Source organism: Eupeodes corollae, chromosome 3, assembly GCF_945859685.1.
Source record: "Eupeodes corollae chromosome 3, idEupCoro1.1, whole genome shotgun sequence".
Classification (NCBI taxonomy): Eukaryota; Metazoa; Arthropoda; class Insecta; order Diptera; family Syrphidae; genus Eupeodes; species Eupeodes corollae.
Window position 1 is genome coordinate 94,149,509 of NC_079149.1, and position 23,720 is coordinate 94,173,228.

The following is a 23,720-nucleotide window of genomic DNA, read 5'->3' on the forward strand; positions in this document are numbered from 1 at the left end:
CCTCTCTTTTTCCTTCTGAGAAGTCGGTGTTCCTCTCGCTTCTTTTGCTCATAGAGCAGCCCTCGTCCTTTTATGCAGCGCTGCCGCTTTGCGTGCCTGTTGTTTGGCTGCATTTGCCTGCCGACATTCCTCATCAAACCGGAGGTTCCTTGTTGGTGGTTGGTTGAAACCCAGCACATCATAGGCTGCTTCTCTGATTGCATCTTGGCAATGTTGCCACTGTTTTTCGATACATTGTGTTGGCGGCAAAGAACTTCGAGAGATGTTACTTGTAACTCGGTCGGAAAAGGATTTGGCGATCTCTGGCGATTGTAGTCGTTCGACGTTGTACCTTCTCCCAGCACCTCCATGTTTTGCTTTGGGTCTAGAAACCCAAAGTGCTACCTCGGCTACAAAGAGGTAGTGGTCCGAGTCGATGTTAGCTCCTCGAAAAGTTCGGACATCCATAATGCTGGAAGCGTGTCTGGCGTCGATCGCAATCTGGTTGACAGTAGATTGATCTGGAGAAGTCCAAGTTCGTTTGTGGATTTTGATGTGTGGAAAACGCGTACTGGCTGATGTTTCGCCCCGCAGCAAAATCTATGAGCCTGAAACCGTTTCCGGAAGTGTTGGCGTGCAGGTTGTTTCTTCCGATTATTCCACCAAAGGTGTCTTCCCTTCCTAGCTTGAAATTAAAATCGCCCAGGACTGTTTAATATCGTAGCTAGGACACTGCTTATATGTTTTGTCTAGGAGCTCGAAGAACATATATTTGGTGTTGTAGTCATTCTCTTCTGTGGGGGCGTGCGCGTATATTAGGGTAATATTGCCGAATTTAGCCTTGATGTGTATGGTCATGAGGCGCTCATTGATGCACCTATAGCTGAAGACTTTTTGCCTAAGTCTGGCTGCAATGACGAAGCCGCATTCAAATAAGCGCTGACGGTTTTCGTGGTACCAGTCACCATAGTAAATATCACAGTTTTTCATCCTCTTTTTGCTCAGTCAATCCCATCGTATTTCCTGGATGGTGGTGATATCTGCTTTATATCGTTCTAGGGCCTCCGCTAATTCTTCTGCCGCCCGTGGTCTGTTAAGGGACATTCCACGTGCATATCCAAAGTTCGTTGTCCTTAATTCGTTTGAGTTGGTTGTCAACAGTAAATCCGTCCGTATCCGAGGCTTGTTGGTGTTTCACAACTATGAGGCTTTTACGTGGCCAGGAAGTCACCCCGACGGCACAACCCCCAACCTGTAGGCCAGATCCTAAGTATAACTCCAAGGATGGGGAGCCGAATAAAACTGCTCCTTATAGGCCTGGCCCTATATAGTGTTCACTATGTAGTTCAACCTTACTGGAACTGTAGACTCCACCGTTGATTCCTCATTGGGAATTCCTCCGGTGCGGCATGGATAAGAAGAGGTGCCTAAGTGCAAACACCTCCCCCCCCTCTCTCGTTTGCTGCCCCAACAACTTTTCACTGGAGTTGGAACCCAATCTCAAGTTGACGTACTAGGCACCCGATGTTCAATACGGGGAGGTGAGAGTAGCAGTTGATAGACAGAGGTGGGTTTTGAGAAAAAACCTGTGCACGCTTGTGTCCTCTTGAATGCATGTGTCTACCATTTGAACATCACCACCCTTTAGAGGACCAAAAATATATCGCCTACCCTAGATTTAAAGCGCTCAAGGTGCATCTCATCATTTTTGCTCTCTACAACTCTTCCCAGTGGTGCTGATTTCTGTTAAGGCCGTCTTCTATAACTTCATACTTCTAGGCCGGTCCACTTGCATACCCTTTGGTTTTTGCTGGTTCCACTTTATTTAAAATTGTATGGCCAATCCACTTTATGTTAGTATAAGAGAGTCTATAAGTTGCTAACCCCTACTTCCATTGGAGATACGGTTATTTGAAAAACACCTATAGAGCATTTTTTCGACAGTTTCTGTAAGTTTTCAAGTAAAAAAGCTCGGGTTCAACATTCGAGTGGAACACTAATAGCTTGGTCTTTAAGCTCAGCGTTCCGAAAGCAGTCTTTGAGTTTCTTATACAGCTGTATGTTGCCAAGATATTGAAAATCTAGCCCTACGATTTCTGCTTCTTTCTCTACTCTTGACATTTCTTCTACATACATTTTTCGAATAGTCCTGCTGTTGAAAGCGAGATTTGATAGTCGATTGAATTCCCCCATTTCCATTTAACAAATTTGCTTGCCGTACGTCGTTTATCGTAAACTGTTACAATATTGGTATACCGAATACAGCCTTGTCTGAATTCACTTTGAATTACCATCTACTCTGGAGAACCTTCTGTTATGAAAAACTTGATATTTGGATTCATCATTATGTGGCCTTGATAATAGCCATTACTCTGTTTTCCAAACTCTCTTTAAATAATATAGTGTAGTAGATAGCCCTGCCGCTTTGTAGTTCTTCAGTATTTTAATCCCGGTCATGATTTCTTCTTTACTGGGGGATATGTTGTATGTTTGAGGGATTGTTAATTCGGACGTTTAATCGGGCACATATGGTTAACTTCACTGGCAAAGACGTGATTTAAGACCGTAGAAAGGTATTGCTTCCATCTTTGGAGCTGGTTCGCATCCGAATCCAGATATGATCCGTTTGTGTTTTTAACCAGTTGTTGTTCCGTAATTCTGTAAACGATCCTATTGTCCACCTAGCTTCTTCTGCTCCAATAGACAATACGTTGACGTAGTTACGCTTAAAACAAGCGGTGGCGGCTGCACGCTACAGTAAACTTCTCTCATCTTACTTACTTACTTAAGGTGGCGCTACAGTCCGGGGTGGACCTGGGCCTCAACCAACAAGCGTCTCCAGCCAGCTCGGTCAATAGCTAGCTGTCTCCAGTTTCGCACGCCAAGTTGGTTGAGGTCCTCTTCCACCTGGGTGAGCCACCTGAGTCGCTGTCTTCCTCTACTGTGCCGTCCCTCGGGATTCGATTCAAAGACCTTCCGGGCTGGAGCGTTGATGTCCATCCGCTCTACATGACCATGAACTTCCCTCATCGTTATGCGATATTTAGAAACTATAGAATTTTAAAATAAAGAATAAGAATTAAAAAAATATTTTATTTTATTTGCAGAACTTACATCAAAGCCAAACCATGGAAGGTTGTTCGGCACCTCTAGTCGTTAAATTTGCCGATACACAAAAAGAAAAAGACCAAAAGAAATTACAACAATTACAAGCAACATTATGCAGCAATGGTTTAACCACAAATCCATCAGTCCAATCTACGGCATCAGTGATAACCCGTTCAAATCCCACCGTCCAACAAGCTCTAGCAGCTGCAGCTGCAGCACCAACTTATGCACAGACTTCACCAGCTATTGCTGCAGCAGCCCCATCACTTATGGCTGCTGCAAATCCACCACAACAAACTTCACCTTATTTAGCTGCTGATGCATTGGCAACACCTAGTCAAATGCAATATTTTCAACAATTACAAACTTTTGGAATCCATCCACAATTTTTACAAGGTGAGTCATAAATAAATATATAAAAATAAAAAAAATTATTATTTTTATAAAAAAAAATAAAACTTTATATTTACATAATGTACTACCAACTGTATACAGTTAAATGTGTTTGATATCATTTCTGTGTTTAAAAAAAAAAAAAACAAAAATTCTTGTAATAATTTATTGTTTAATCAGACAAAAAACAAAATGTCCACCTTTCCTTGTACTTTTTCGTTGTTGTTGCATTTTTTTCTTTGAATCCTTTCTCTGTCACATTTTCCAACAATGTAAAATCCAAAATCATTGAAATCATTGGTTCTATTTGATATGAAAACGGATTTTAAATATATTTTAAAAGATTAAGGTGAATTTCATTAGTATTAAAGGTGTTGAACTTTTAATATAAATACAGGGTGGTTTAATAACAGGCTCTATTTAAAAATTTCAAAAAAAAATCTAGTATTCTAGAATACCCATGATGTTAATTTCATTTTTGAAAAAATTACTTCATAGTAAACATAAAACTACTGAAATATGTATGTTAGGTTGAAGGAACAAATTATTGCCGTTTAATTTTTCATGACCATTTACACATTCGTGGCTGTATTTCGTGTATAATTTCACGAGTTGCATGTTTAAGGTCTGAATTGATTCTGAAATATTGGCCCCGCATGTTTAAAACCGGGCCAGAAAGAAACGACGTCTAAAGGTGTTATTTCACGTGATCTTTATCTATAAGGATAGAAAGCTTTTCTCTTAAAATTGCGATTTAACGTAAAGCCGGCTTTGCTTTGTACTCTTTTCACCATAATAGCAGTCTCATTTAACAGTAAGTAAGGTACAATAAAACACCACCAGTCTTTAAACCACACCCTACGTTCTTGGAATTTTCGATCTCAAAACGTGACATTTATGCTTATGCAATATGTAATGCCTAATAATAGACACAGACGATAATACTGTAGCATTTGTGATTACTAAAGGGTTTTCCAATTACGACTTGAATTCCAATGACTGACCTCCAAAATACTGCAATCGAAATTAGTTTAAAACGGCACAGACTGCCATGAAATGAAACACATCTTCTCCTTGCTATGGTTGCATAAGGTACATAAAATTGGTAATTCTGGTAGGTGTGGTATGAAATTGAGGCTCAATAATTCACCCCTTAATCGAAAGATTGTTCTTATTATTTCTGTAGAATGGTTAGCTAAAAAGTAAAAAGAAATTGAGGCTCAATAATTCACCCCTTAATCGAAAGATTGTTCTTATTATTTCTGTAGAATGGTTAGCTAAAAAGTACGTTCTTGCTTTTTAGTAGTGGTCCAATTTGCTATAATACAACCTGTACTGCGATTTCTGCGCTTCTTCCATGAATTAATGGTACATTCGGTTTCCTTTTTTCTTTAGCAATTCATCAAAATAAATACCAGGTTTACTCCACATTCGTATGTCAGTTTCTTCTACTCTTGGACAAATCCTCCTTCAATGGACAATAAGTGCATAAGTACTATTTTTAGTGTTCTCTGCTCACGCATTGCTAATACTCATATTATGTAGTTGAAATGAAGCTTAAGAGTAACCAAAAACATAGGCGGAATGCCAGTCTCCAAATGAATCATATAGTTTGGGGAACAAGCGGGTATTCTAAAAAATCTTTTAATAAAGTAACGTAGAAACTTCTCCACTGTTTCAAACGGTCGGTAACCCCATTCTTGTGCTCCATATAGAAGAATGGTTGTTGCAGTCTCAGGAAATATCACTTGCTTTGATCTAAAATAGGTAGGTAGGTAGAAATGGCGATCTCAAGGCAACCTAGCCCGAGATCTAATTAGCGCTGTAGTGCGCCGTTTTGATACCAAAAATTCGTTTGACCTTTGATTGAAAGGGAAAGATTGATATAGAAGCTTGATAGCGATTATGTTAGAGCCATTTTGTCACATTGAGAAAAAAGATTCTCTCTAATCTTTGTCTCAGATAGCTCATCGAGTTCTTGAAAGAATGCTTTTCCAAAGCATTTCATTCTGGTGTTTGCCAAAGAAGGACATTTGCAGAGGAAATGGATTATCGTTTCACTTTCTCTTTGGTCACAACAGCTACGGCAAAAGGTGTTGTAGGAGATACCCAACTTCTCTGCATGAACTATAGACAATGTCCGGTACAAACCGCAACAATCCTGACTATGTCTTGCATTGGCCTGCATAGAAGATAGTTTGTACGGGTTTTATTATAGATGGGCCATACCTTCCTAGATATAATGCAGTTGGGTACATTGCTCCACCTTCGGTTTGATTCAGTTTGGTAGATAGAAAAGATTTTACCCTTCATAGCACCAAGAGGAATGTTAACCGTTTCCGCAAGTGAGCTATGAAGGGCCGATCCTTCCCTTTCTAGTTCGTCAGCCCGTTCATTTCGCACGATAATACTATGGCCCGGAACCCAGTTCAGGGTGACACCGAGGTTAATATTCAGGCTCGCAAGCTCATCGCGACATTGCTGGACCAATTTAGATGAGGATGTGGCCGAGTTAATGTCTTTGACAACTGCCTGACTGTCTGTAAAAATAGCCGCATTTTGGTTTTGGTTTGGGTTTTGTTTAAGTATCTTACATGCCTCCCTTATTGCAAGCAGTTCAGCCTGAAAAACGCTAGCAAAGTCAGGAAGCCTAAATGATTTGGCTATTCAGAAAAGATCCCAGAACCAACTCCGCACTCCATCTTTGAGCCGTCAGTAAAGATGGTTGTGTCGAAACCTATTGACACGATGTCATGCTCCCAATCTTCTCTGGATGGGAAAATAACCTTAAGATCCTTACTAAGGCTCAAAGTAGGAGTGCAGTAGTCAGTGTCTACCGAGATAATATCTGAGGGAATCAATTTCGTTGTGTTTCTGTGACCATAAGGTTTTGACAACCAGCTGTTTGATTCCTTCAGCCTAATAGCGCTGCAGGAAACTATGTATTTAATAAAAAGGTCGATTGGTAGAAGATCAAAAATAACGTTTAAGGCGTCCGTTGGGCAAGTACGCATGGCCCCTGAACCTTCTTTAGCTTATCAATATTATAGGCTTTGCTAAGAGCAGGCCACCACACAATCGACCCATATGTTATTGGACGTACTGCGGCTGTGTACGTCCATTAAATCATCTTCGACTGAAGTCCCCACTTTTTGCCGAAAGTTTTTCTGCAGGCGTAGAAGGCAACACAGGCCTTCTTAACCCGTACTTCAATATATAGTTTCCAGTTAAGTTGAGGGTCGAGTATAACTCCCAAATATTTTGCACTGAAAGACAATGATAGAATTTGACCGTTGAGTGGAGATAGCGTAAAAGGCGGTTCTTTAGTTTTGGTGGTAAGGAGCAACAGTTCAGTTTTACTTTGATTAACTCCTAGTCCACAAGTCGTGGCCCAGCTGCTAACTTTCTTCAAAGCTGACTCCGTGATTTCACTAATCACAGAGGTGTACTTTCCTGACACCAATAGCACCAAATCATCCGCATAGACTACCGCATCTTTTCCACATATCTCTAATTTAACGAGAATTGTATCCATGACCAAAAGCCATAGAAGAGGCGAAAGGACACCACCCTGGGGTGTTCCGCTACCCACGTGTTTTGTTGCGATTGTATTGCCTAGAGTGCCTCGAATCTTCCTACCACTGAGCATGGAAATAATTCATTCTCGAATGAAGTCTTTTACACCGAACTTAACGAGCGATTCTTCTATGGATTCGGTAAGGACGTTGTTCAAAGCACCTTCTATGTCTTAGAAGGTGGCAAGAGTAAATTCTTTATAATGGATTGTTTGTTCTACAATACTCACTACTTCATCGAGGGCAGTCTCCGTAGATTTGCCCTTAAGATAAGCATGCTGAGAGCTTTCGAGAGGTCTTCCGACTAGGAATTTTCTAATATGGTAATCAAGAATGTGCTCCAAGGTTTTAAGCACAGAAGATGTTAAGCTTATTGGTCTGAAATCATGCGGATTCGTGACCTCGCCTACCCACTTTCGGGATAAAAACTACTTTGACCTGTCTCCACGACATGGGCACATGTTTGAGAAGGAGACATTCTTTGAAAATTTTTTCCAGCCATGGAGATGCCACATCATGCAACTTTTGAAGCATAACTGGCAGTATGATATGTCAAAGGCATTTGATAGAATTTGACACCAAAATCTCTTATCGAAAATGCGTGCTTTTGTTATTGATGAATCTCTTCTTTCTTGGATTAGAAATTACCTTTCTTACCATTCAAGTTGTGTAGGATGGTTTCAAGTCTTAAATTCATAAAATAAATGCTGGTGTTCCTCAGGGCTCCCTATTGTCTCCGATTCTCTTTCTTATCTTCAAAAACGATCTTTTGTCTGTCACTTCTTATCCAGTAAACTGTTTCGTGGACGGCAGTACTCTTAGCGTTTCATATTCGTTTCTAGATTCACATCCTTGGCCTTCGGATGTGGAACTTCAATGGTGGTTTTTAAAACAGCATTGTCCAACGCACAATGGGGAATTATAAACCGTGGAGAATTTAATGCTTCAAAAACTCAATGCTGTCTCCTGTCGTTAAAGCGTTTCATACCCCCGATGCCGCTATCTATATGATTTGCATCCAGAAAACAAAATTTTAAGGTTTCACAGTTTTGTAAATATCGAATAAATCGTTTAAAATAGGATGTTTTTTAAGGAAATTAATTTTGGTGAAATATTTTATATGACATCCCAAGAAGGAGAAGTACAAAAGTGTTTGATCATTCAAAATAAATCAAACAAATTTATTTACAATGTTCAGTATATGAGAATTGACACCTTTAATGCTTGTGAAATTCACCTTTTTCTCGATTCTAACTTCGTTAATGTCTTGAATGGATTCTGTTTCTAAATAAATAAATGTGTGTATGTACCAATATTGTGATTTTAATTTTCTGTGATTGTGTGACATAATGTGGCTTTCAACCAAAAAGCAAAAATTGTTTAATCCTTATTTGCTCCTTGTGTCCTTCTTTAAACAAAAATATGTAAGAAATAAAAACTACACTGCACTTACTGCTAGATTGCATCTAACATATGTGTGGAATCTATCTTTCCTGCATATTTTATTGTTATTATAATACTTTCTGTTATGTATACATTTTGTGTTATTCGTACATTTTTATAGTCATGTTCCGGTTCCGTTGTTATCCTGCGTAGATATAGAGAAGAATATTTTAAATGTCATGCTTATTCCCAACTTTATTTATAGTGTCTCAGGACTTCCACGAGTGATGAGGATAATTTTTCTTGCTTTTTCTCTGCTTTACTTACTGTTCGGAATGTCTGTGTGTAAGTGTACCATATACCGTTTGGTCTGTGCTTAGTTCGGTCAAACCATCCAGGACTTTTCGTTCGTTTTGTTATCTTTTAGCTGATGTAGCTGCAAAGCTTTGTGTTGAGGTCGTGGCTAAATGTTTCAATCGCTTAGGTTGGAAGGAAGAAGATACATTTACAGTATGAAAATTGCAGCACACATATCCTTTTTCTTAAAAAAAGAAGAGAATATGTTGTTGAATTTAATGTTTCAAGGCGAGAGGGTCATAAAATACTGAAGAATAAAGTTTAAAAAAAACCATATACATGCAGATAAGACCGATGACGACGACGACTACTGCGAAGGATGGACTTGTCGACGTTTCTATCTTCAATCATTTTAAGATTTACATATTTTTTTGTTTTGTTCACTCTCAAAACGGTGTGTCCTTTTAACTTTTGCCAGGATAAAGAATATGCTAGCTATGACGGTTTATTTTAGAGCTTGATAAAGCATGTAGGCGTTTGGGGATTTTGATAGCCTGGCGCTGATGGCGAAGACTGTTTTGTTTTTATGTATAGAGTGGAGGACAATAGTTAAAAATTACGACACGAAAAAAATCGCCATCATGTCCTTTGAATACTAAATCAATTTGATGTGGAAAATATTTACGTGCTGATATATAGAAGAAAAGGTAGGAATGGAAGTCTATATATACAAACTTTACAAATAAAGAGGTTTTTTGTTTTTGACAAGTTACTGCCTTAACTTTATACCTACCTTCTTGTCAAAAGTCTGTAAGGTTAAGGTGATGACTGTATCAAAGGATTTAATCGGCTTTTTAGATTACTTGAGAGTCTCATGAGACCCATGACAAATATAAACATAAAATACCATTTCCCTATACACCTGTTTTGAATATTCTGTCATCAGGATTTGATTAAAGGCTTGAATGTGAATTTATTAAAAAGTTTTAAATAAGGTTTTCAAATCCTTTGTGCCGTAAGAAGTTTAGGTAGTCTTACCAGTGTTGAGTAATAAAATGTGTTGTTCAATTTGAGGATAAGCTGGACTGGTGTTAAGGTGTTTGGTTTGAACATTTTTATGAAACCAGTTCCGTTTTTGGAATTCAAATTCTTTGAGATCAAAGGTGTTTCAAGTAAAACCCTCATTTAATTTAATAAAATAATGAATAAAAACTTATGGAGATAACTTTTAATTTGTTAGTTTTGTTTTACAGGGTGTTTCATTACGCACTACTTTTTTTTTTAAATGTAAACAAAGAATGCAAAATGTTGTAGAAATTTTGTAAAAATTGAAAAGCCAATCAATACCATTATGTATTGAATCCCTATAACTTTTCTATGTGGTGCGTATCCAAAGTGCCAATTTTTGAACTGAACTAGGTTCGGAAGAAGTGCGTAATAAACTTTCTTATCAGAGGACGCATTTTGATAATAAAATGTTATATTTTTCAAGCGTTATCCGTTTGAGGGACGATTTACTGTAAAATTGCATACAAAATTGAAGACAGTAACACAAACACACAAAACGTGCGGCAGCTGTCAAAACCACTTTTTTGTTCAAAAGCAAAAATATGACAAAATTTTAGTCTCAGAAGGTGTTGAGACTTTAGAAAAAAACCTACAAAAAAAATAAAAATCGTTTTGATAGTGTAAAAAAGTGCGTACTTTTTTACAATTTCAAGACAATTTTTATTTCTTAACCTTATTTACAGTATTTTGAAATACAGAATTTTGAGATACAGTATTTTGATCATACTACTAGACTTAAATTTCTTTCAAACTAATTTCATTTCAAAAAAAATGTTTGTTATTACGAGAAAATCATATTTTCAGTTATTTTACAAAAATAAAAACCAAAAAAGAGGCTGAGATGCAACCCACACTTCCTATCCCATCAGTCGATTTGTCTTGTTTGTAGGTTTTCATGTTGCGTTAAAAAGTTGTAGGTTGAAAAATTTTTACAAATTTTAAAATTACCAACAACAGTTTTCTTATGAAGAAATTGTTTAGTTTGAAAATTTAGTTTTGTTAAATAAATTTTAAGCCGAAAACATATTTTTACTAATTTTATAAGCATTTCTTAAATTTTTACAAATTGGACGAATGAAATAAATTTGAGAGATATTAAGAACCGAACAACAATTTTTACCGAATTTGCGTACTAATTTTTGTAGATTTTATTTTTTATGAAAAAACGGACTGTTGGATTTACAAAACAAAAAACTACTGAACATCAAAAACAATATTTTCTGTGAATAAAAAAAAAAGTTTGAATCAAATATCTTTAATTTTTGAAAATCTATTTGTGTTAAAAGTAAATTTTTACCAAGTTTTAGTATTGTTTTTTTTTCTGGTTTTAATTTTTTGTAAAACAAACTGCCGATTTGATTAATGTCACACTTTGTCCGAATGTTAAAAACAGTATTTCTGATATGTTAAAATTACTTCCAAGCCATAATCTCAAAGTTTTGAAAAGATATGTGAGTCGAAATTCAATTTTTACAAACTTTTATTATTTTGTGTAGGCCTTAATTTTTTGTAAAATAAACTGTCAATTTTTTCACAATATAACCGAATGTTAAAAACAATATTTTTTATCATTTGAAATTAGTTGGAAGCCATAATCGAAAATCAATTTTTATCAACTTTGACCTTGACACGTTAAGTAATATCAAAATTTTCAATTTGACAAATCGCACCTATTACAAAAACTTCCTATGGGAAGTTAAAAATCACTAAAGACTATTTTATTTAACGACAAAAAAATTTGGTAGAAGCTAATAACTTAAACATTTTGTTTTGAAAGTTTTAATTTACTGCCCATCACTATTCACACAATCACCAGCACTGATCATGGAGTGACCATATCTACTCTTCTCAATGTCTTACGGTTTAATTTGAGTGTTATGAGAGTGAAAACAAAAAGAAGAAAGTAGTGGTAAGTTTTATTGTATTGGATGATTTAATGAAAGAAAACACGAAAAGGGAGAAAAAGTAAAGATTTGGAGTTAGCAAATTTTTAACAAGAAAAGTATACCTACTTGTCAGCATGATCGCTTAGTACATCAGCCAAAATTAATTTAATGTAGAAACAACGCCTAAGGAAGAGTATGGGTCTTATTGCCGATTGAGGGATTCAGAACTTTTGAAAATTCAAAAAGATTCCATAACACATTTGCAAATAAAAATTACGAACTGTTAACGTGTTCAATAGTTATGCTGTTAAAAATAATCTTAATGTTTGATTTGAAGTATAAGCAGTTTAGTGCAGTTTTTAGAGCGTTAGTGTCAATTTTTAACCATTCCTATAATTTGTATGTATTCATGTATACATAATTTGAATAAAAACATCTCTCTCTTCTGGTGCTACCATGCAAAATTCTGTCTATGTATTTTATTGCTACCCATAAAAATACTTTATATTTACAAATGCACTTTTTGTCGAAATTCGCAATTTAAAAACATCTTTTTGCAAATTGTAAAAGTTATTAATCTAGATATGAATTTAGAACAAATCTGAATTTTTTTTTTTTTAAATTAAGAAAATGCTGGAAAGGTGGTTCATTTTTTTGCAGACACCAGCGAAATTATGTACTTGTCTTTTTAATAACAATGTACTTGTTACTACTATCGACAGCACTGTGCTGAAAACAGTGCAGCAGTCAAAATCTCTTTTGAGAAGCAAACAATTTTACGAAGAATGTTTAGAAAGGTAAACAGAAAGGAAAAGAAAAGAAAAAAACAAAAGAAAATAAAATTAAAGAAAAGAAAAAAAAAGAAAAGAAAAGAAAAGAAAAGAGAAGAAAAGAAATGAAAAGAACAATGAAAATGGCACATGTTTGGACAAAATTCAAAGCAAAAACAATATATATCCTATTTGTCCGCATGAGAGCCTGGTGCATTGAATAGAATTTAGTTTCTATAGATAATCTCCTAAGTGAGATACAACTTATTTTTCGTTGCTCAGTTTAAAAAAAGATTTACTTATGTAATGTAAATACCTGCTTGCTGGCATGTTCTCCTGGTGAAATCAATTTTTCTACAACTTTCAATAAATACATTTGCTCAAATCATCCATATTCTTATCGAATTGCGAAACTGAGTGTTTTTGTTTTAATTTGTAGCTGTCCCCGTTCCCCTCTTTATTGGTAGGGTGAAAATAATCGATTTTATTTGATGTAACAGGCGATCATGTTTTAATGTATGTACATATATTTTGGTTTTATCCCTGCCGTAGTATGTATTTAGTCAATGGTTGTTATTTTTCTACGTTTTCTATCCAACAATATTAATATTATCATTGATTGAGAAGAGTAAAAAAAAATTGTAGGCACGTACTAGGTTTTTAATTTTGTTGCTGTAAGGGAAGTAAAAAGCCAAAACGAGCAATAAATCATTAGCTTTTTTCAACAAAAATACACCATATTCCCACAACAAGCACCTTTTTCAATTTCGTACTTTTCTTTCGTATTTCCTTATATACAAATCTTTGACGTTAGGCTAAATAGACTTAAGTCAGAAAATGGAAACACAGTCTCAATGAACTTAGACGTTAATATCAAAACAAATATGAATTTCTCTGTCCTATTGTCTAAATGCTAAAATAATAGAATATGTAGCAGTTGTTCTGGAATCCAGTTGTTAGTATTTTTACCTAAACCCAAAACAAAATTTAACAGAAGCTATCAACTTAAAAATAAAATTTTTTAATTTTATTTATAACCTAACACTACTTCCAAGATCGCCAGCACAGATCAAAGACTGTACATATCTACTCTTCTTCACAATGTCTTACTGTATATGTAATTAGTTTTATGTAAAAAAAAAAAAACAGAAGAAAGGAGTTGTTAGTGTAATTGTATTCGATGTTTCGATGAAAGAAAACACAGGAAAGAAGAACTATTAAAAAATTAGCAAACATCAATTTTTAAACAAGAAAAATATACCCACTTGCATGACAGCTTATCAAACACAATTAAGTTTATGTAGAACGCTTAAAAAGGTATTTTTGGAAATTAGGGAATTTACAATAAAAGCACATAACATTGCATATTACATTTACTAACGAAGGTTATCAAATTTAAATATGTTCCATATACTTAAAAAATAATTTGAACTGCAAGGAGTCGATTGCAATTTTAAGAGCCTTGATGTTAATTTTTACATTCATATTTTTAAATACATAGTTTTAATAGAAACATGTATCGACAGCACTGTACCAAAGGAGCAATCATGAACAATGTTCTCATTCATTTTTGCTTTTGCAACATTACATCAGAATCACTGATCAGAGCAGAACTACATAGATACCAAAACGATTAACTACTACACATTTCGATATTGTCAATAAACAAATACACACATTTGTGACGCAATATAAATATTTTTATGATTATAGTTAATTACATGAGAAATATTCAAATAAGTTTTTATATAAAAATGACAACTTTTTAAAAATCTTTTATTTCGACTCTAGGGACATTGAAACGTCGCGGAATGTTAAAACTTTCAATTTATCAAATCGCACCTATTACTAAAATTTCCTATGGAAGTTTAAAATGACTTAAGACATTTTTATTTAGCGCGAAAAAAAATTGTTAGAAGCTAATAACTTAAACATTTCGTTTTGAAAGTTTTAATTTAATACCCAACACTATTTCCACGATCGCCAGCACTGATCATGCAGTGACCATATTTCTACTTCTCAATGTCTTACGGTTTAATTTGAGTGTTTTTAGAATGAAAACATATATAAGAAAGTAGTGGCAAATTTTATTGTATTGGATGTTTTAATGAAAGAAAACACGAAAAGGGAGAAAAAGTAAAGTTTGGGAGCTAGCAATTTTTTAAGAAGAAAAATATACCCCTAAGCATGATTGCTTAGTATATCAATCAAAATTTATTTTATGTAGTAGCAATGCCTAAGGAGGAGTATGGGTCTTATTGTGGATTGAGGAATTCAGTGCAAGAACTGTTATAAAATAAAAAAAGATTACATAACACATAACAATGAAGTTAAAAAATAATCGTAATGTTGTTTTTTTTTTAATTCCGAGCAGTGCAATTTTTAGAGCGTTGATGTTAATTTTTAATTATTCATATGATTTGTATTCATATATACATTAATTGAATAAAAACATCTCTCACTTCTGGTGCTTCCAAGCAAAATTGTTTCTATGTATTTTATTGCTACCCATAAACATACTTTATACAAATACAGTTTTTGTCGAAATTCAAAATTTAAAAAGATCTTTTTGCAAATTGTAAAGGTTATTAATTTAGATATGAATTTAGAACAAATCTGGATTTTTTTAAAAAAAATTTAAGAAAATGCTGGAAAGATGGTTCATTTTTTTGCAGACACCAGCGAAATTATGTAGTCGTTCATCTCTTTAATAACAATGTACTTGTTACTACTATTGACAGCACTGTGCTGAAAACAGTGCAGCAGTCAAAATCTCTTTTGAGAACAATGATATTTGAGAAGCAAACAATTTTACGAAGAATGTTTAGAAAGGTAAACAGAAAAAGGTAAACAGAAAAGAAAATAAAATGAAAGAAAAGAAAAGAAAAGAAAAGAAAAGAGAAGAAAATAAATGAAATGAAACGAACAATGAAACTGGCACATGTTTGAACAATATTCAAAGCAAAAACAAAATATACCCTATTTCTCCGCATGAGCGCCTGGTGCATTGAATAGAATTTAGTTTCTTTAGTGGTTTAGAGGACGATAATCTCCTGAGTGACCTTTTTTTTCATTACTTATTTTGAAAAAAGAATTACTTATGTAATGTAAATATCTGCTAGCTGGCATGTTCACCTGGTAAATGAAATCAATTTTTCTACAACTTTCAATGAGTAAATTTCTTCAAATATCCATGTTTTTATCAAATTGCGGAACTGAGTGTTTTTGTTTTGATTTGTAGTTGTCCCCGATCCCCTCTTTATCGGTAGGGTGACAATAATCGATTTAATTTGATATACCAGGCGATCATGTTTAAATGTATGTACATAAGCATATTTTGTTTTTATTCCTGTCATAGTATGTGTTTAGTCAATGTTTTGTTTTTCTATTTTCTACTTAGGCTTTTTGAGAAAGATTGAGAAGAGTAGGTATGATCACTTTTTCAACAAAAATACAACTATTAAATTTTGTTTGTATTTAAATTATTTTGTTCGTATACAATAAATCAATATTATAATACCTACAATATCTCTTCAACAAGCACTTTTTTAAATTTCGTACTTTTACCTCTTATTTTCTTTGCCGTTTGGTTAATGAGACTTAAGTCAGAAAATGGTTACTCAATCCCAATGAACTCAAGACGTTAATATTAAAAAAAGTATGAATTTGAAATTTATCAGAATCTATTATTTTAAACATATTAACAAAAATTTAAATTTTAATTTTTTGCCCAACACTGTTTCCAAGATCGCCAGCACAGATCAAATACTCACCAAATTTACTTTTCTTCTCAATGTCTCTCGGTATAATTACTTTTTGGTGAAAAATAAACAGAAAAAAAGGAGTTGTTAGTGTAATTGTGTTGGATGCTTCCATTAAAGAAAACAAAAAAAAGGAGAACGATTAAAAATATAGCCTCTTCTCAGCATGATCGCTTATCAAACAAAACACCCGAAACTATATTTTTTCAAATTAGGAAATTTACAATACAAGCATTTTATATTGCATAACACATTTGAAAAACGAAGGTTATCAAATTTAAATGTGTTCCATATACTTTAAAAATAATTGAAAGGTTTATTTTGAACTGCATGGAGTCGATAGCAATTTTGAGAGCCCTAATGTCAATTTTTAACTATTCATATTTTTAAATAAATAGTTTCAATAGAAACATGTATCGACAGCACTGTACTAAAGGAGCTAAGTAATCATGATCATTGTTTTCATTCTTTTTTGCTCGTTCTCCTCTTTTGTGTTTTCTTTCATGGAAGCATCCAATACAATTACAATAACAACTCCTTTTTTTCTGTTTATTTTTCACAAAAAAGTAATTATACCGAGAGACATTGAGAAGAAGAGTAAATTTGGTGAGTCTTTGATCTGTGCTGGCGATCTTGGAAATAGTTTTGGGCAATAAATTAAAATTAAAACATTTTTTTTTTGTATATTTAAGCTAATAGCTTCTGACAAATTTTTGTTGTGGTTAGGTAAAAATACTCTCAACTTTATTTGTTTAGTATTTAGACAATAGGACAGGAAAATTTATATTCGTTTTGATATTAACGTATTAAGTTCATTGAGACTGTGTTATTATTTTCTGACTTAAGTCTCCTTAAACTTACTTTAAAGATTTGTATATAAGGAAATTAGAGGAAAAAGTACGAAATTAAAAAATTTGCTTGTTGTAGAGATATTATATTTAAAACAAAATAATATTAATACAAACAAAATGTAATAGTTGTATTTATGTTGAAAAAAGCTATTGATTTAATGCACTTCTTGGCTTTTTACTACCCTCACAATAACAATATCGAAAAAACTAGAACAATTTTCTTTAAGCAGAACTTTCTCCAAAAGACCAAGAAGTTATCATACCTACTCTTCTCAATCTTTCTCAGTGTAAGTATTAAAATTGGTAAAAAGCAAAAGTAGAAAATATATTTAAAAAAAAAAACAATTGACTAAACACATACTATGGCAGGAATAAAAACAAAATATGCTTATGTACATACATTAAAACATGATCGCCTGGTACATCAAATAAATCGATACCGACAAAGAAGGGATCGGGGACAGGTACAAATCAAAAACACTCTGTTCTACAATTGGATAATAATATAGATGATATATTTGAGAAAATTTACTTCTTGAAAGTGTAGAAAAATTTATTTCATTTACCAGGCGAACATGCCAGCAAGCAAGTTTTTACATTACATAAGTAATTCTTTTTTCAAAATAAGCAACGAAATTAAAATGGGCACGAGATTATCCTCCTCTGAGCCACTCTATAGAAACTAAATTCTTTTCAATGCACCAGGCGCTCATGCGCACAAATAGGGTATATTTTGTTTTTGCTTTTAATTTTGTGCACATGTGCCAGTTTCATTGTTCTTTTCATTTCATTTCTTCTCTTTTCTTTCATTTTATTTTCTTTTCTTTGTTTCTTTTCTTTTCTCTACTTTTCTTTTCTTTTTTTTCTGTTTATTTTTCTAAATATTCTTCGTGAAATTGTTTTCTCCTGAAATATCACTGTTCTCAAAAGAGATTTTCACTGCTGCACTGCTTTCAGCACAGTGCTGTCGATAGTAATAACAAGTACATTGTTAGGAAAGAGATGAATGAATACATATTTTGCCTTCGCCGGTGTCTGCAAAAAAAGCAACAGCTTTCCAGCATATTCTATTCATGACCCAAAATAAATGTTTTTTTGTTAAGAATCCTCATTCGTTAAAAATTCATATCTAGAGTAATAACTTAATTAAATTTTTAAATTGCGAACTTTGACAAAAAGTGTAATTGTATAAAGTATGTTTATGGGTAGCAATAAAATACATAGGCAACATTTTGCATGGTGGCACCAGAAGTGAGAGATGTTTTTATTGAAATAATGTTTATATGAATACATACAAATTATATGAATAGTTGAAAATTGATATCAACGCTCTTAACACTGCACTAAACTGCTCCTCAATCCAAAATAAGACCCATACTCTTTAGGTGTGTTGTTTCTACATAAAATAAATTTTGACTGATGTACTAAGCGATCATGCTGAGAAGTAGGTATACTTTTCTCGTTCAAAATTTGCTACCTCCCAATCTTTACTTTGATCCTTTTTCGTGTTTTCTTTCATATTAAATCATCCAAAACAATAAAACTTACCACTACTCTCTTCTATTTGTTTTCACTCTCAAAACACTCAAATTGACCCGTAAGACAGTAAGAAGAGTAGATATGGTCACTCCACGATCAGTGCTGTCAATCGTGGCAATAGTGTTGGGCAGTAAATTAAAACTTACAAAACGAAATGTTTACATAATAAACTTTAAGCAAAATTTTTTTGTCGTTAAATAAAAAGGTCTTAAGTCATTTTTAACTTCCCATAGGAAGTTATTATAATGATTCTGATTTGTCGAATTGAAAGTTTTGACATTTCTTGAAGTTTTAAGGTGATTTTTTATAAGATGTAATTTTTATTTAAAAACTCATTTTGAATATTTTTCATGTTATTAATGATAATTTTAAAAAGATTTATACTGCCTCACAAATGTTTGTATTTGTTTACCGACAGTAGCGAAATTTATATTAGTTAATGTCTTTGGTATCAATGTAGTTCTGATCGTTATCGACAGCACTGTACTTAAGGAGCTACGCAATCACGATCAATGTTCTCATTCTTTTTTGAGAACAGTAATGTTGGAGGAGCAAACAAAAATTTAAATAACACACCTAAAAAGAAATTCAAAAAAAAGGAACAACTACACTGCGCCAAATTTTTGTGTAACAAAAATTAAAGCAGAAAAAAAAATATACCTTATTTGTGAACATGATCGCCTGGTACATTTTCAAAATTTTTATTTTTTTTCTTCTTACAATTGAGAAGAGAGAAAGTAGAGATTTTAATGTGCTTGACAATAAAGTTCCCCTGAGTCTCAAACCAATACTGTAAAACTTTCAGTTTACAATTTTACTTTGAATTATTATCAATATTTAACCTCTTTTGTGATAGAGGCTGGATTTGAATAAGCTTTATCCGATAAAACCATGGAAGCTCTCTTAAGAAGTCCATACCTATGATGCGTATACTCGAGGTGGAACCTTACCAAATTTTATAGAACGAGAGTAACATAAGGATCCAGAAATTCACTAAAACAAGGTCAAATCCTCACCTTCAGTTGGCATTATTACCGATCGGGCATATAAAGTTCTTGAAATCGAGATTAACATAAAAAAAAGAACTCCAACATCTGTAAAACTATAAGCGGAACGTATAAAGTGATGCGATATTTTATATTCAATCGAACTAGGAGCTCGTTTTTAGTAATGTTAACGTTTAGCCCATTCTTTTTTTGCCTATGTCAGCTTATGGCTGTCTTGCTATATGTCTTGGGTTTGATCCCTGTCTGTTTCTCGTTGCACATAAGAACTAGGCTTTTCGCAGACTAAAATATGGTGAATTCTGCGTCATGATTTAGACTTGTACCCCAGAAACTAAGACCGATTGATCATACACACTGTCATGTTTTCGCCAATTGGATTTCGGAGCAGAAGTTGATCTAAATTTTTGTCGAAAAATTATCTTTAGCGATGAGGGCCATTTTCCATGAATGGGTACGTGAATAAATAAAATTCTCGAATTTCTAACGATGCCAATGTATCCAATTAAAGTTACTGTTCGGTGTGGATTTTGGGCTGTAGATGTCATCGTTTCGTACTTCATTGAAAATGATTCTAGGCAGAGGATCACTGTCAACGGTGCTCGATAAAGCTGGATAATCACTAACCTCTTGTTGCCTGTATTGAATGTAATGGACATGCCACACAGCTCAAGACACCATTGATATTCTGCATGAACAGTTTTATGACATGGTGATTTCTTGACGAGGCGGTGAACGTGAATTGACCACCAGGATCGTGTGATTTGACTTCGTTATAGTGTTTTTTTTTATAGGCTTTTTTAAACTGCAGTTTTTTGCGAATTAGAAGAAAACCATTGCCGTCCTTAGAATGCACCTCACCATTGATGGGGTTCTCTTAAATTTTAAAATCGACCAGGCCTTAAATGGAAAACCCTTTATAAACAAATAAATTGGGTTGCGCAACAGTCCGTTGAGGACTAGGGCCTAGTGACTTACAACTGTCAACCATTCCTGTGTGCGAGTAGTGTTATCAGGTATGGAAGGGACCTACAGTTTTAAGCCGAATCTGAACGGCTTATTTGAGGTAGCACTTTTTAAGACAGGAGTTACTCTTGGAAAATTCGTCAATTCTTCGCTAGAGGCAGTACTCGTGGAAAATACTTTAGAAGTCATAGGCAGGGATCGAACCCAAGACCTCTGGCATGACAGTCCAACGCACTAACCATCATGCCACGGGAACAACAAAAAAAAAGAGGGAAACCCCTTTGCTAACTTATACTTAATGGTTTCCATTTTTAAGGACTTCTGTCCTGTATTTAATGTCTTAGGTGTATAATCATAAAAAATTCTCAGGTTAACTTCGCAAAAAAAAAACTTCGGAACGGGACCTAAGTATTTACCTACTTAACCCTTTTTCGCACCTTTTCCTTTCCGATACCTCATCATGTTCTCATCATTTAAGGACTAAGTTTTTCTTTAATTGATCAATTTTGACAATTACTTCTTTTCGTTCACCATTTCTTCCGTTTTATTTTTAAAAGAAAGAATTAAAAACTGAGGTGTGAGAATCGTATACGTTAAGTCAGACTTCTAGCTGATGGTTCATTATGTTAAGTGGAGCGTTTTTCAGTTTTCTGTTAGTAATTTTGTGGTTGGTGTACAACAACACCCTTCAACGCAGCTTCCAACTCTCACATTCTCGCTTACTTAATAATACCATATCCCTGATTATATTTTTTCTTCTGCAAGGCTATAGCTTCATAATAATAGTTCCAAATCTTTGACTATATACGCGAGTTTAAAGAAACACAGCTCGCTGCCACTGTTGCTGGAGAGTGCGGGACACACAAATTGTTAAGTCAACCTTATGGACGCTTAAGTGTAACCCACGTTTCGCTCTAGTTTCTCGAGAACCAGCTTAAAACTGTTCAGTAATATGAACTTGTATGCATAGGTAGGTTTATATAACGTCTGTAGTATAGAAGTGTAGCACAACTTTCGTCCATGATTTGTACAACAATGTCCATTGTTTTGGATTTTGTTTTCTGTTCGCCTCAAGTGGTTCTGCAGACGTGTCGAGGAACGTGAAGTAGGAGACCAAGTTGTTTTCGTCCTCGTCCTCGTCGTTGTCGTTGTCGTATTCGTCCTTTCCAGAAAATAGTCATTCCGAACCCGAAGCCATTAAAATGCATTATATTAAGTACCTTTCCGTCCGCATTGCTGGTTGTTATTTTTTGTATTATTATTATTTTATTTTTATTTTTTAACTTTAGAGTTTCATTCGTCCTGTGACTTAATGTGTATGTGTGCATGTTTGTTTGTGTGATGTGAAGGATATTTTTGTCTCATCCGCACTGAAGGCGAACGAAGGTTTCGTGGAAAAGCACCTTTTACTTGTTGTTGTTGTGTTCTTTTTTTATTTTTATTTTGGCCAGTAATGATCGTTATCGTTGGTTGATTTTTTAAGCGTTACATACCCAGAGCTCGGTAAGCTTGGATGAAAGACGACGACGACGACGACGACGACGGCTTTGACTTCGACGAACGACAACGAATTAAGGAGCAAAATGTAAATTTCACTTCTGATCCTTGTTGTATCCGCATTGAATTTTATTTAAAGCGAAATGTAATGCAGTAAAATTTTAATGGCTATTTTATTGAATCAGTCAAGTGGTGTTGAAATGTTGGCCGATGGTTGGCAAGTGGTTGGCGGTTGATGGGGTCGTGAGATGATGGTTTGTTTCGGATGATGATGATGATGCAAAATGGGGTTCCTTTTTTTATTTTTTATTTCAATTTTACATATTCTCTTAATGTTACATTGATGTTTTATAAATGATATTTCAATAAGCACTAGACTTAGGAGAGGTACTAGGATATTCTTCTTACTGGTGTCATTTGCTTAATTGTTCGAACATGTCATTCATTACAAAGACCTTTCAATGTCTCAAAAAACGCTGATGCAGAGATATCACGTCAGCCACAAGTATACCCAAATTCCATTAAGGCCATCACTGAAAAAAAAGAATGCTATTATAAATTTCGTTAAAAGGAGTTTGAACTTGTTTAGCAAATTCAAAGAAAGAGTATCATTTTTAAAAACATTTACGTTTTCTTTTTAGTAAAACTTATAGTCTAGAGTTTTAAAGGTTTTATGTAAAACTATCAATTAAGAAAAGAATACAATCGCTGATATATTTAATATTTAAAAATCTCCATATCATCAGCAAAAAAAAGAACCTAACTTGAGCGCGAAAATGACGTTACCACGTAAATATCCAGAATGAACAGAAGAGGACTGAGATGGCCTCCCTGGGGAATACCAGATTGAGCAAACAAAAGTTTAAATTTCTTAATTTTTACTCTTAAGATCTATATTCAAGGTAAGATTCGATCCAGGCTAAGAAAAAGGGTGAAAAACCAAGAACATTACATTTGAATTAAATAATTCCCTCGCTACGCTGGTTTAAAGCCTAAGAAAAGTCTGTGCATATACCTACTCATAGCCCAAAAAGTCGCCGTACAGCAGCTTCCTTTTTGTTGATTCTGAAACTAAACATTTATTATAACAATATATTAAAAACAGGTTTTTAAAAATCACAATTATTTAAATTTGATAAAAATGTGAACTTTTTTTCAATGTTACCACTTTCGTTTTTATATTTATCCCTAGTACTTTCTTCAAACACTTAAATTAGGCTGATGTACGGAGACTTTTTGCACTACGAGTATATAGTCAACTTCATAACCTTTTTCTGAAGTGTTTGAACATATGTTTGAGAATGTTACTTAATTAAGGTGGCACTACAGTTCGGGCGGACCTGGGCTCCAACCAACATGCGTCTCCAGCCCGCTCGGTCTCTAGCTAGCTGTCTCCAGTTTTGCACGCCAAGTTGGTTGAGGTCCTCTCTCTCCTGAGTGCGCCACCTGAATCGCGGTCTTTCTCTACTGGTCTTTCTCTACTACGCCGCGCCGTCTTTCGGGATTGGGTTCGAAGACCTTCAGGGCTGGAGCGTTGATGTCCATCCACTGTACATGACCTAGCCATCTAAGCCGTTGGACTTTAATTCTGCTAACTAGGTCAGTGTCGCTGTACAGCCCGTACAGTTCGTCGTTATATCTTC

The 23,720-nt window shown here is 34.4% G+C and overlaps 1 protein-coding gene across 3 annotated transcripts in view; it reads left to right on the top strand.

Annotated features, from left to right (window-relative positions):
* LOC129949693 (CUGBP Elav-like family member 2) overlaps positions 1 to 23,720 on the top strand; it is a 374,661-nt gene that overhangs the window by 308,126 nt on the left and 42,815 nt on the right. For all 3 annotated transcript variants that reach the window (XM_056061290.1, XM_056061291.1, XM_056061292.1), the window contains exon 6: positions 3,087 to 3,483. In XM_056061290.1, the coding sequence (XP_055917265.1) occupies positions 3,087 to 3,483 (397 nt within the window). The remainder of the gene's footprint in view (positions 1 to 3,086; positions 3,484 to 23,720) is intronic.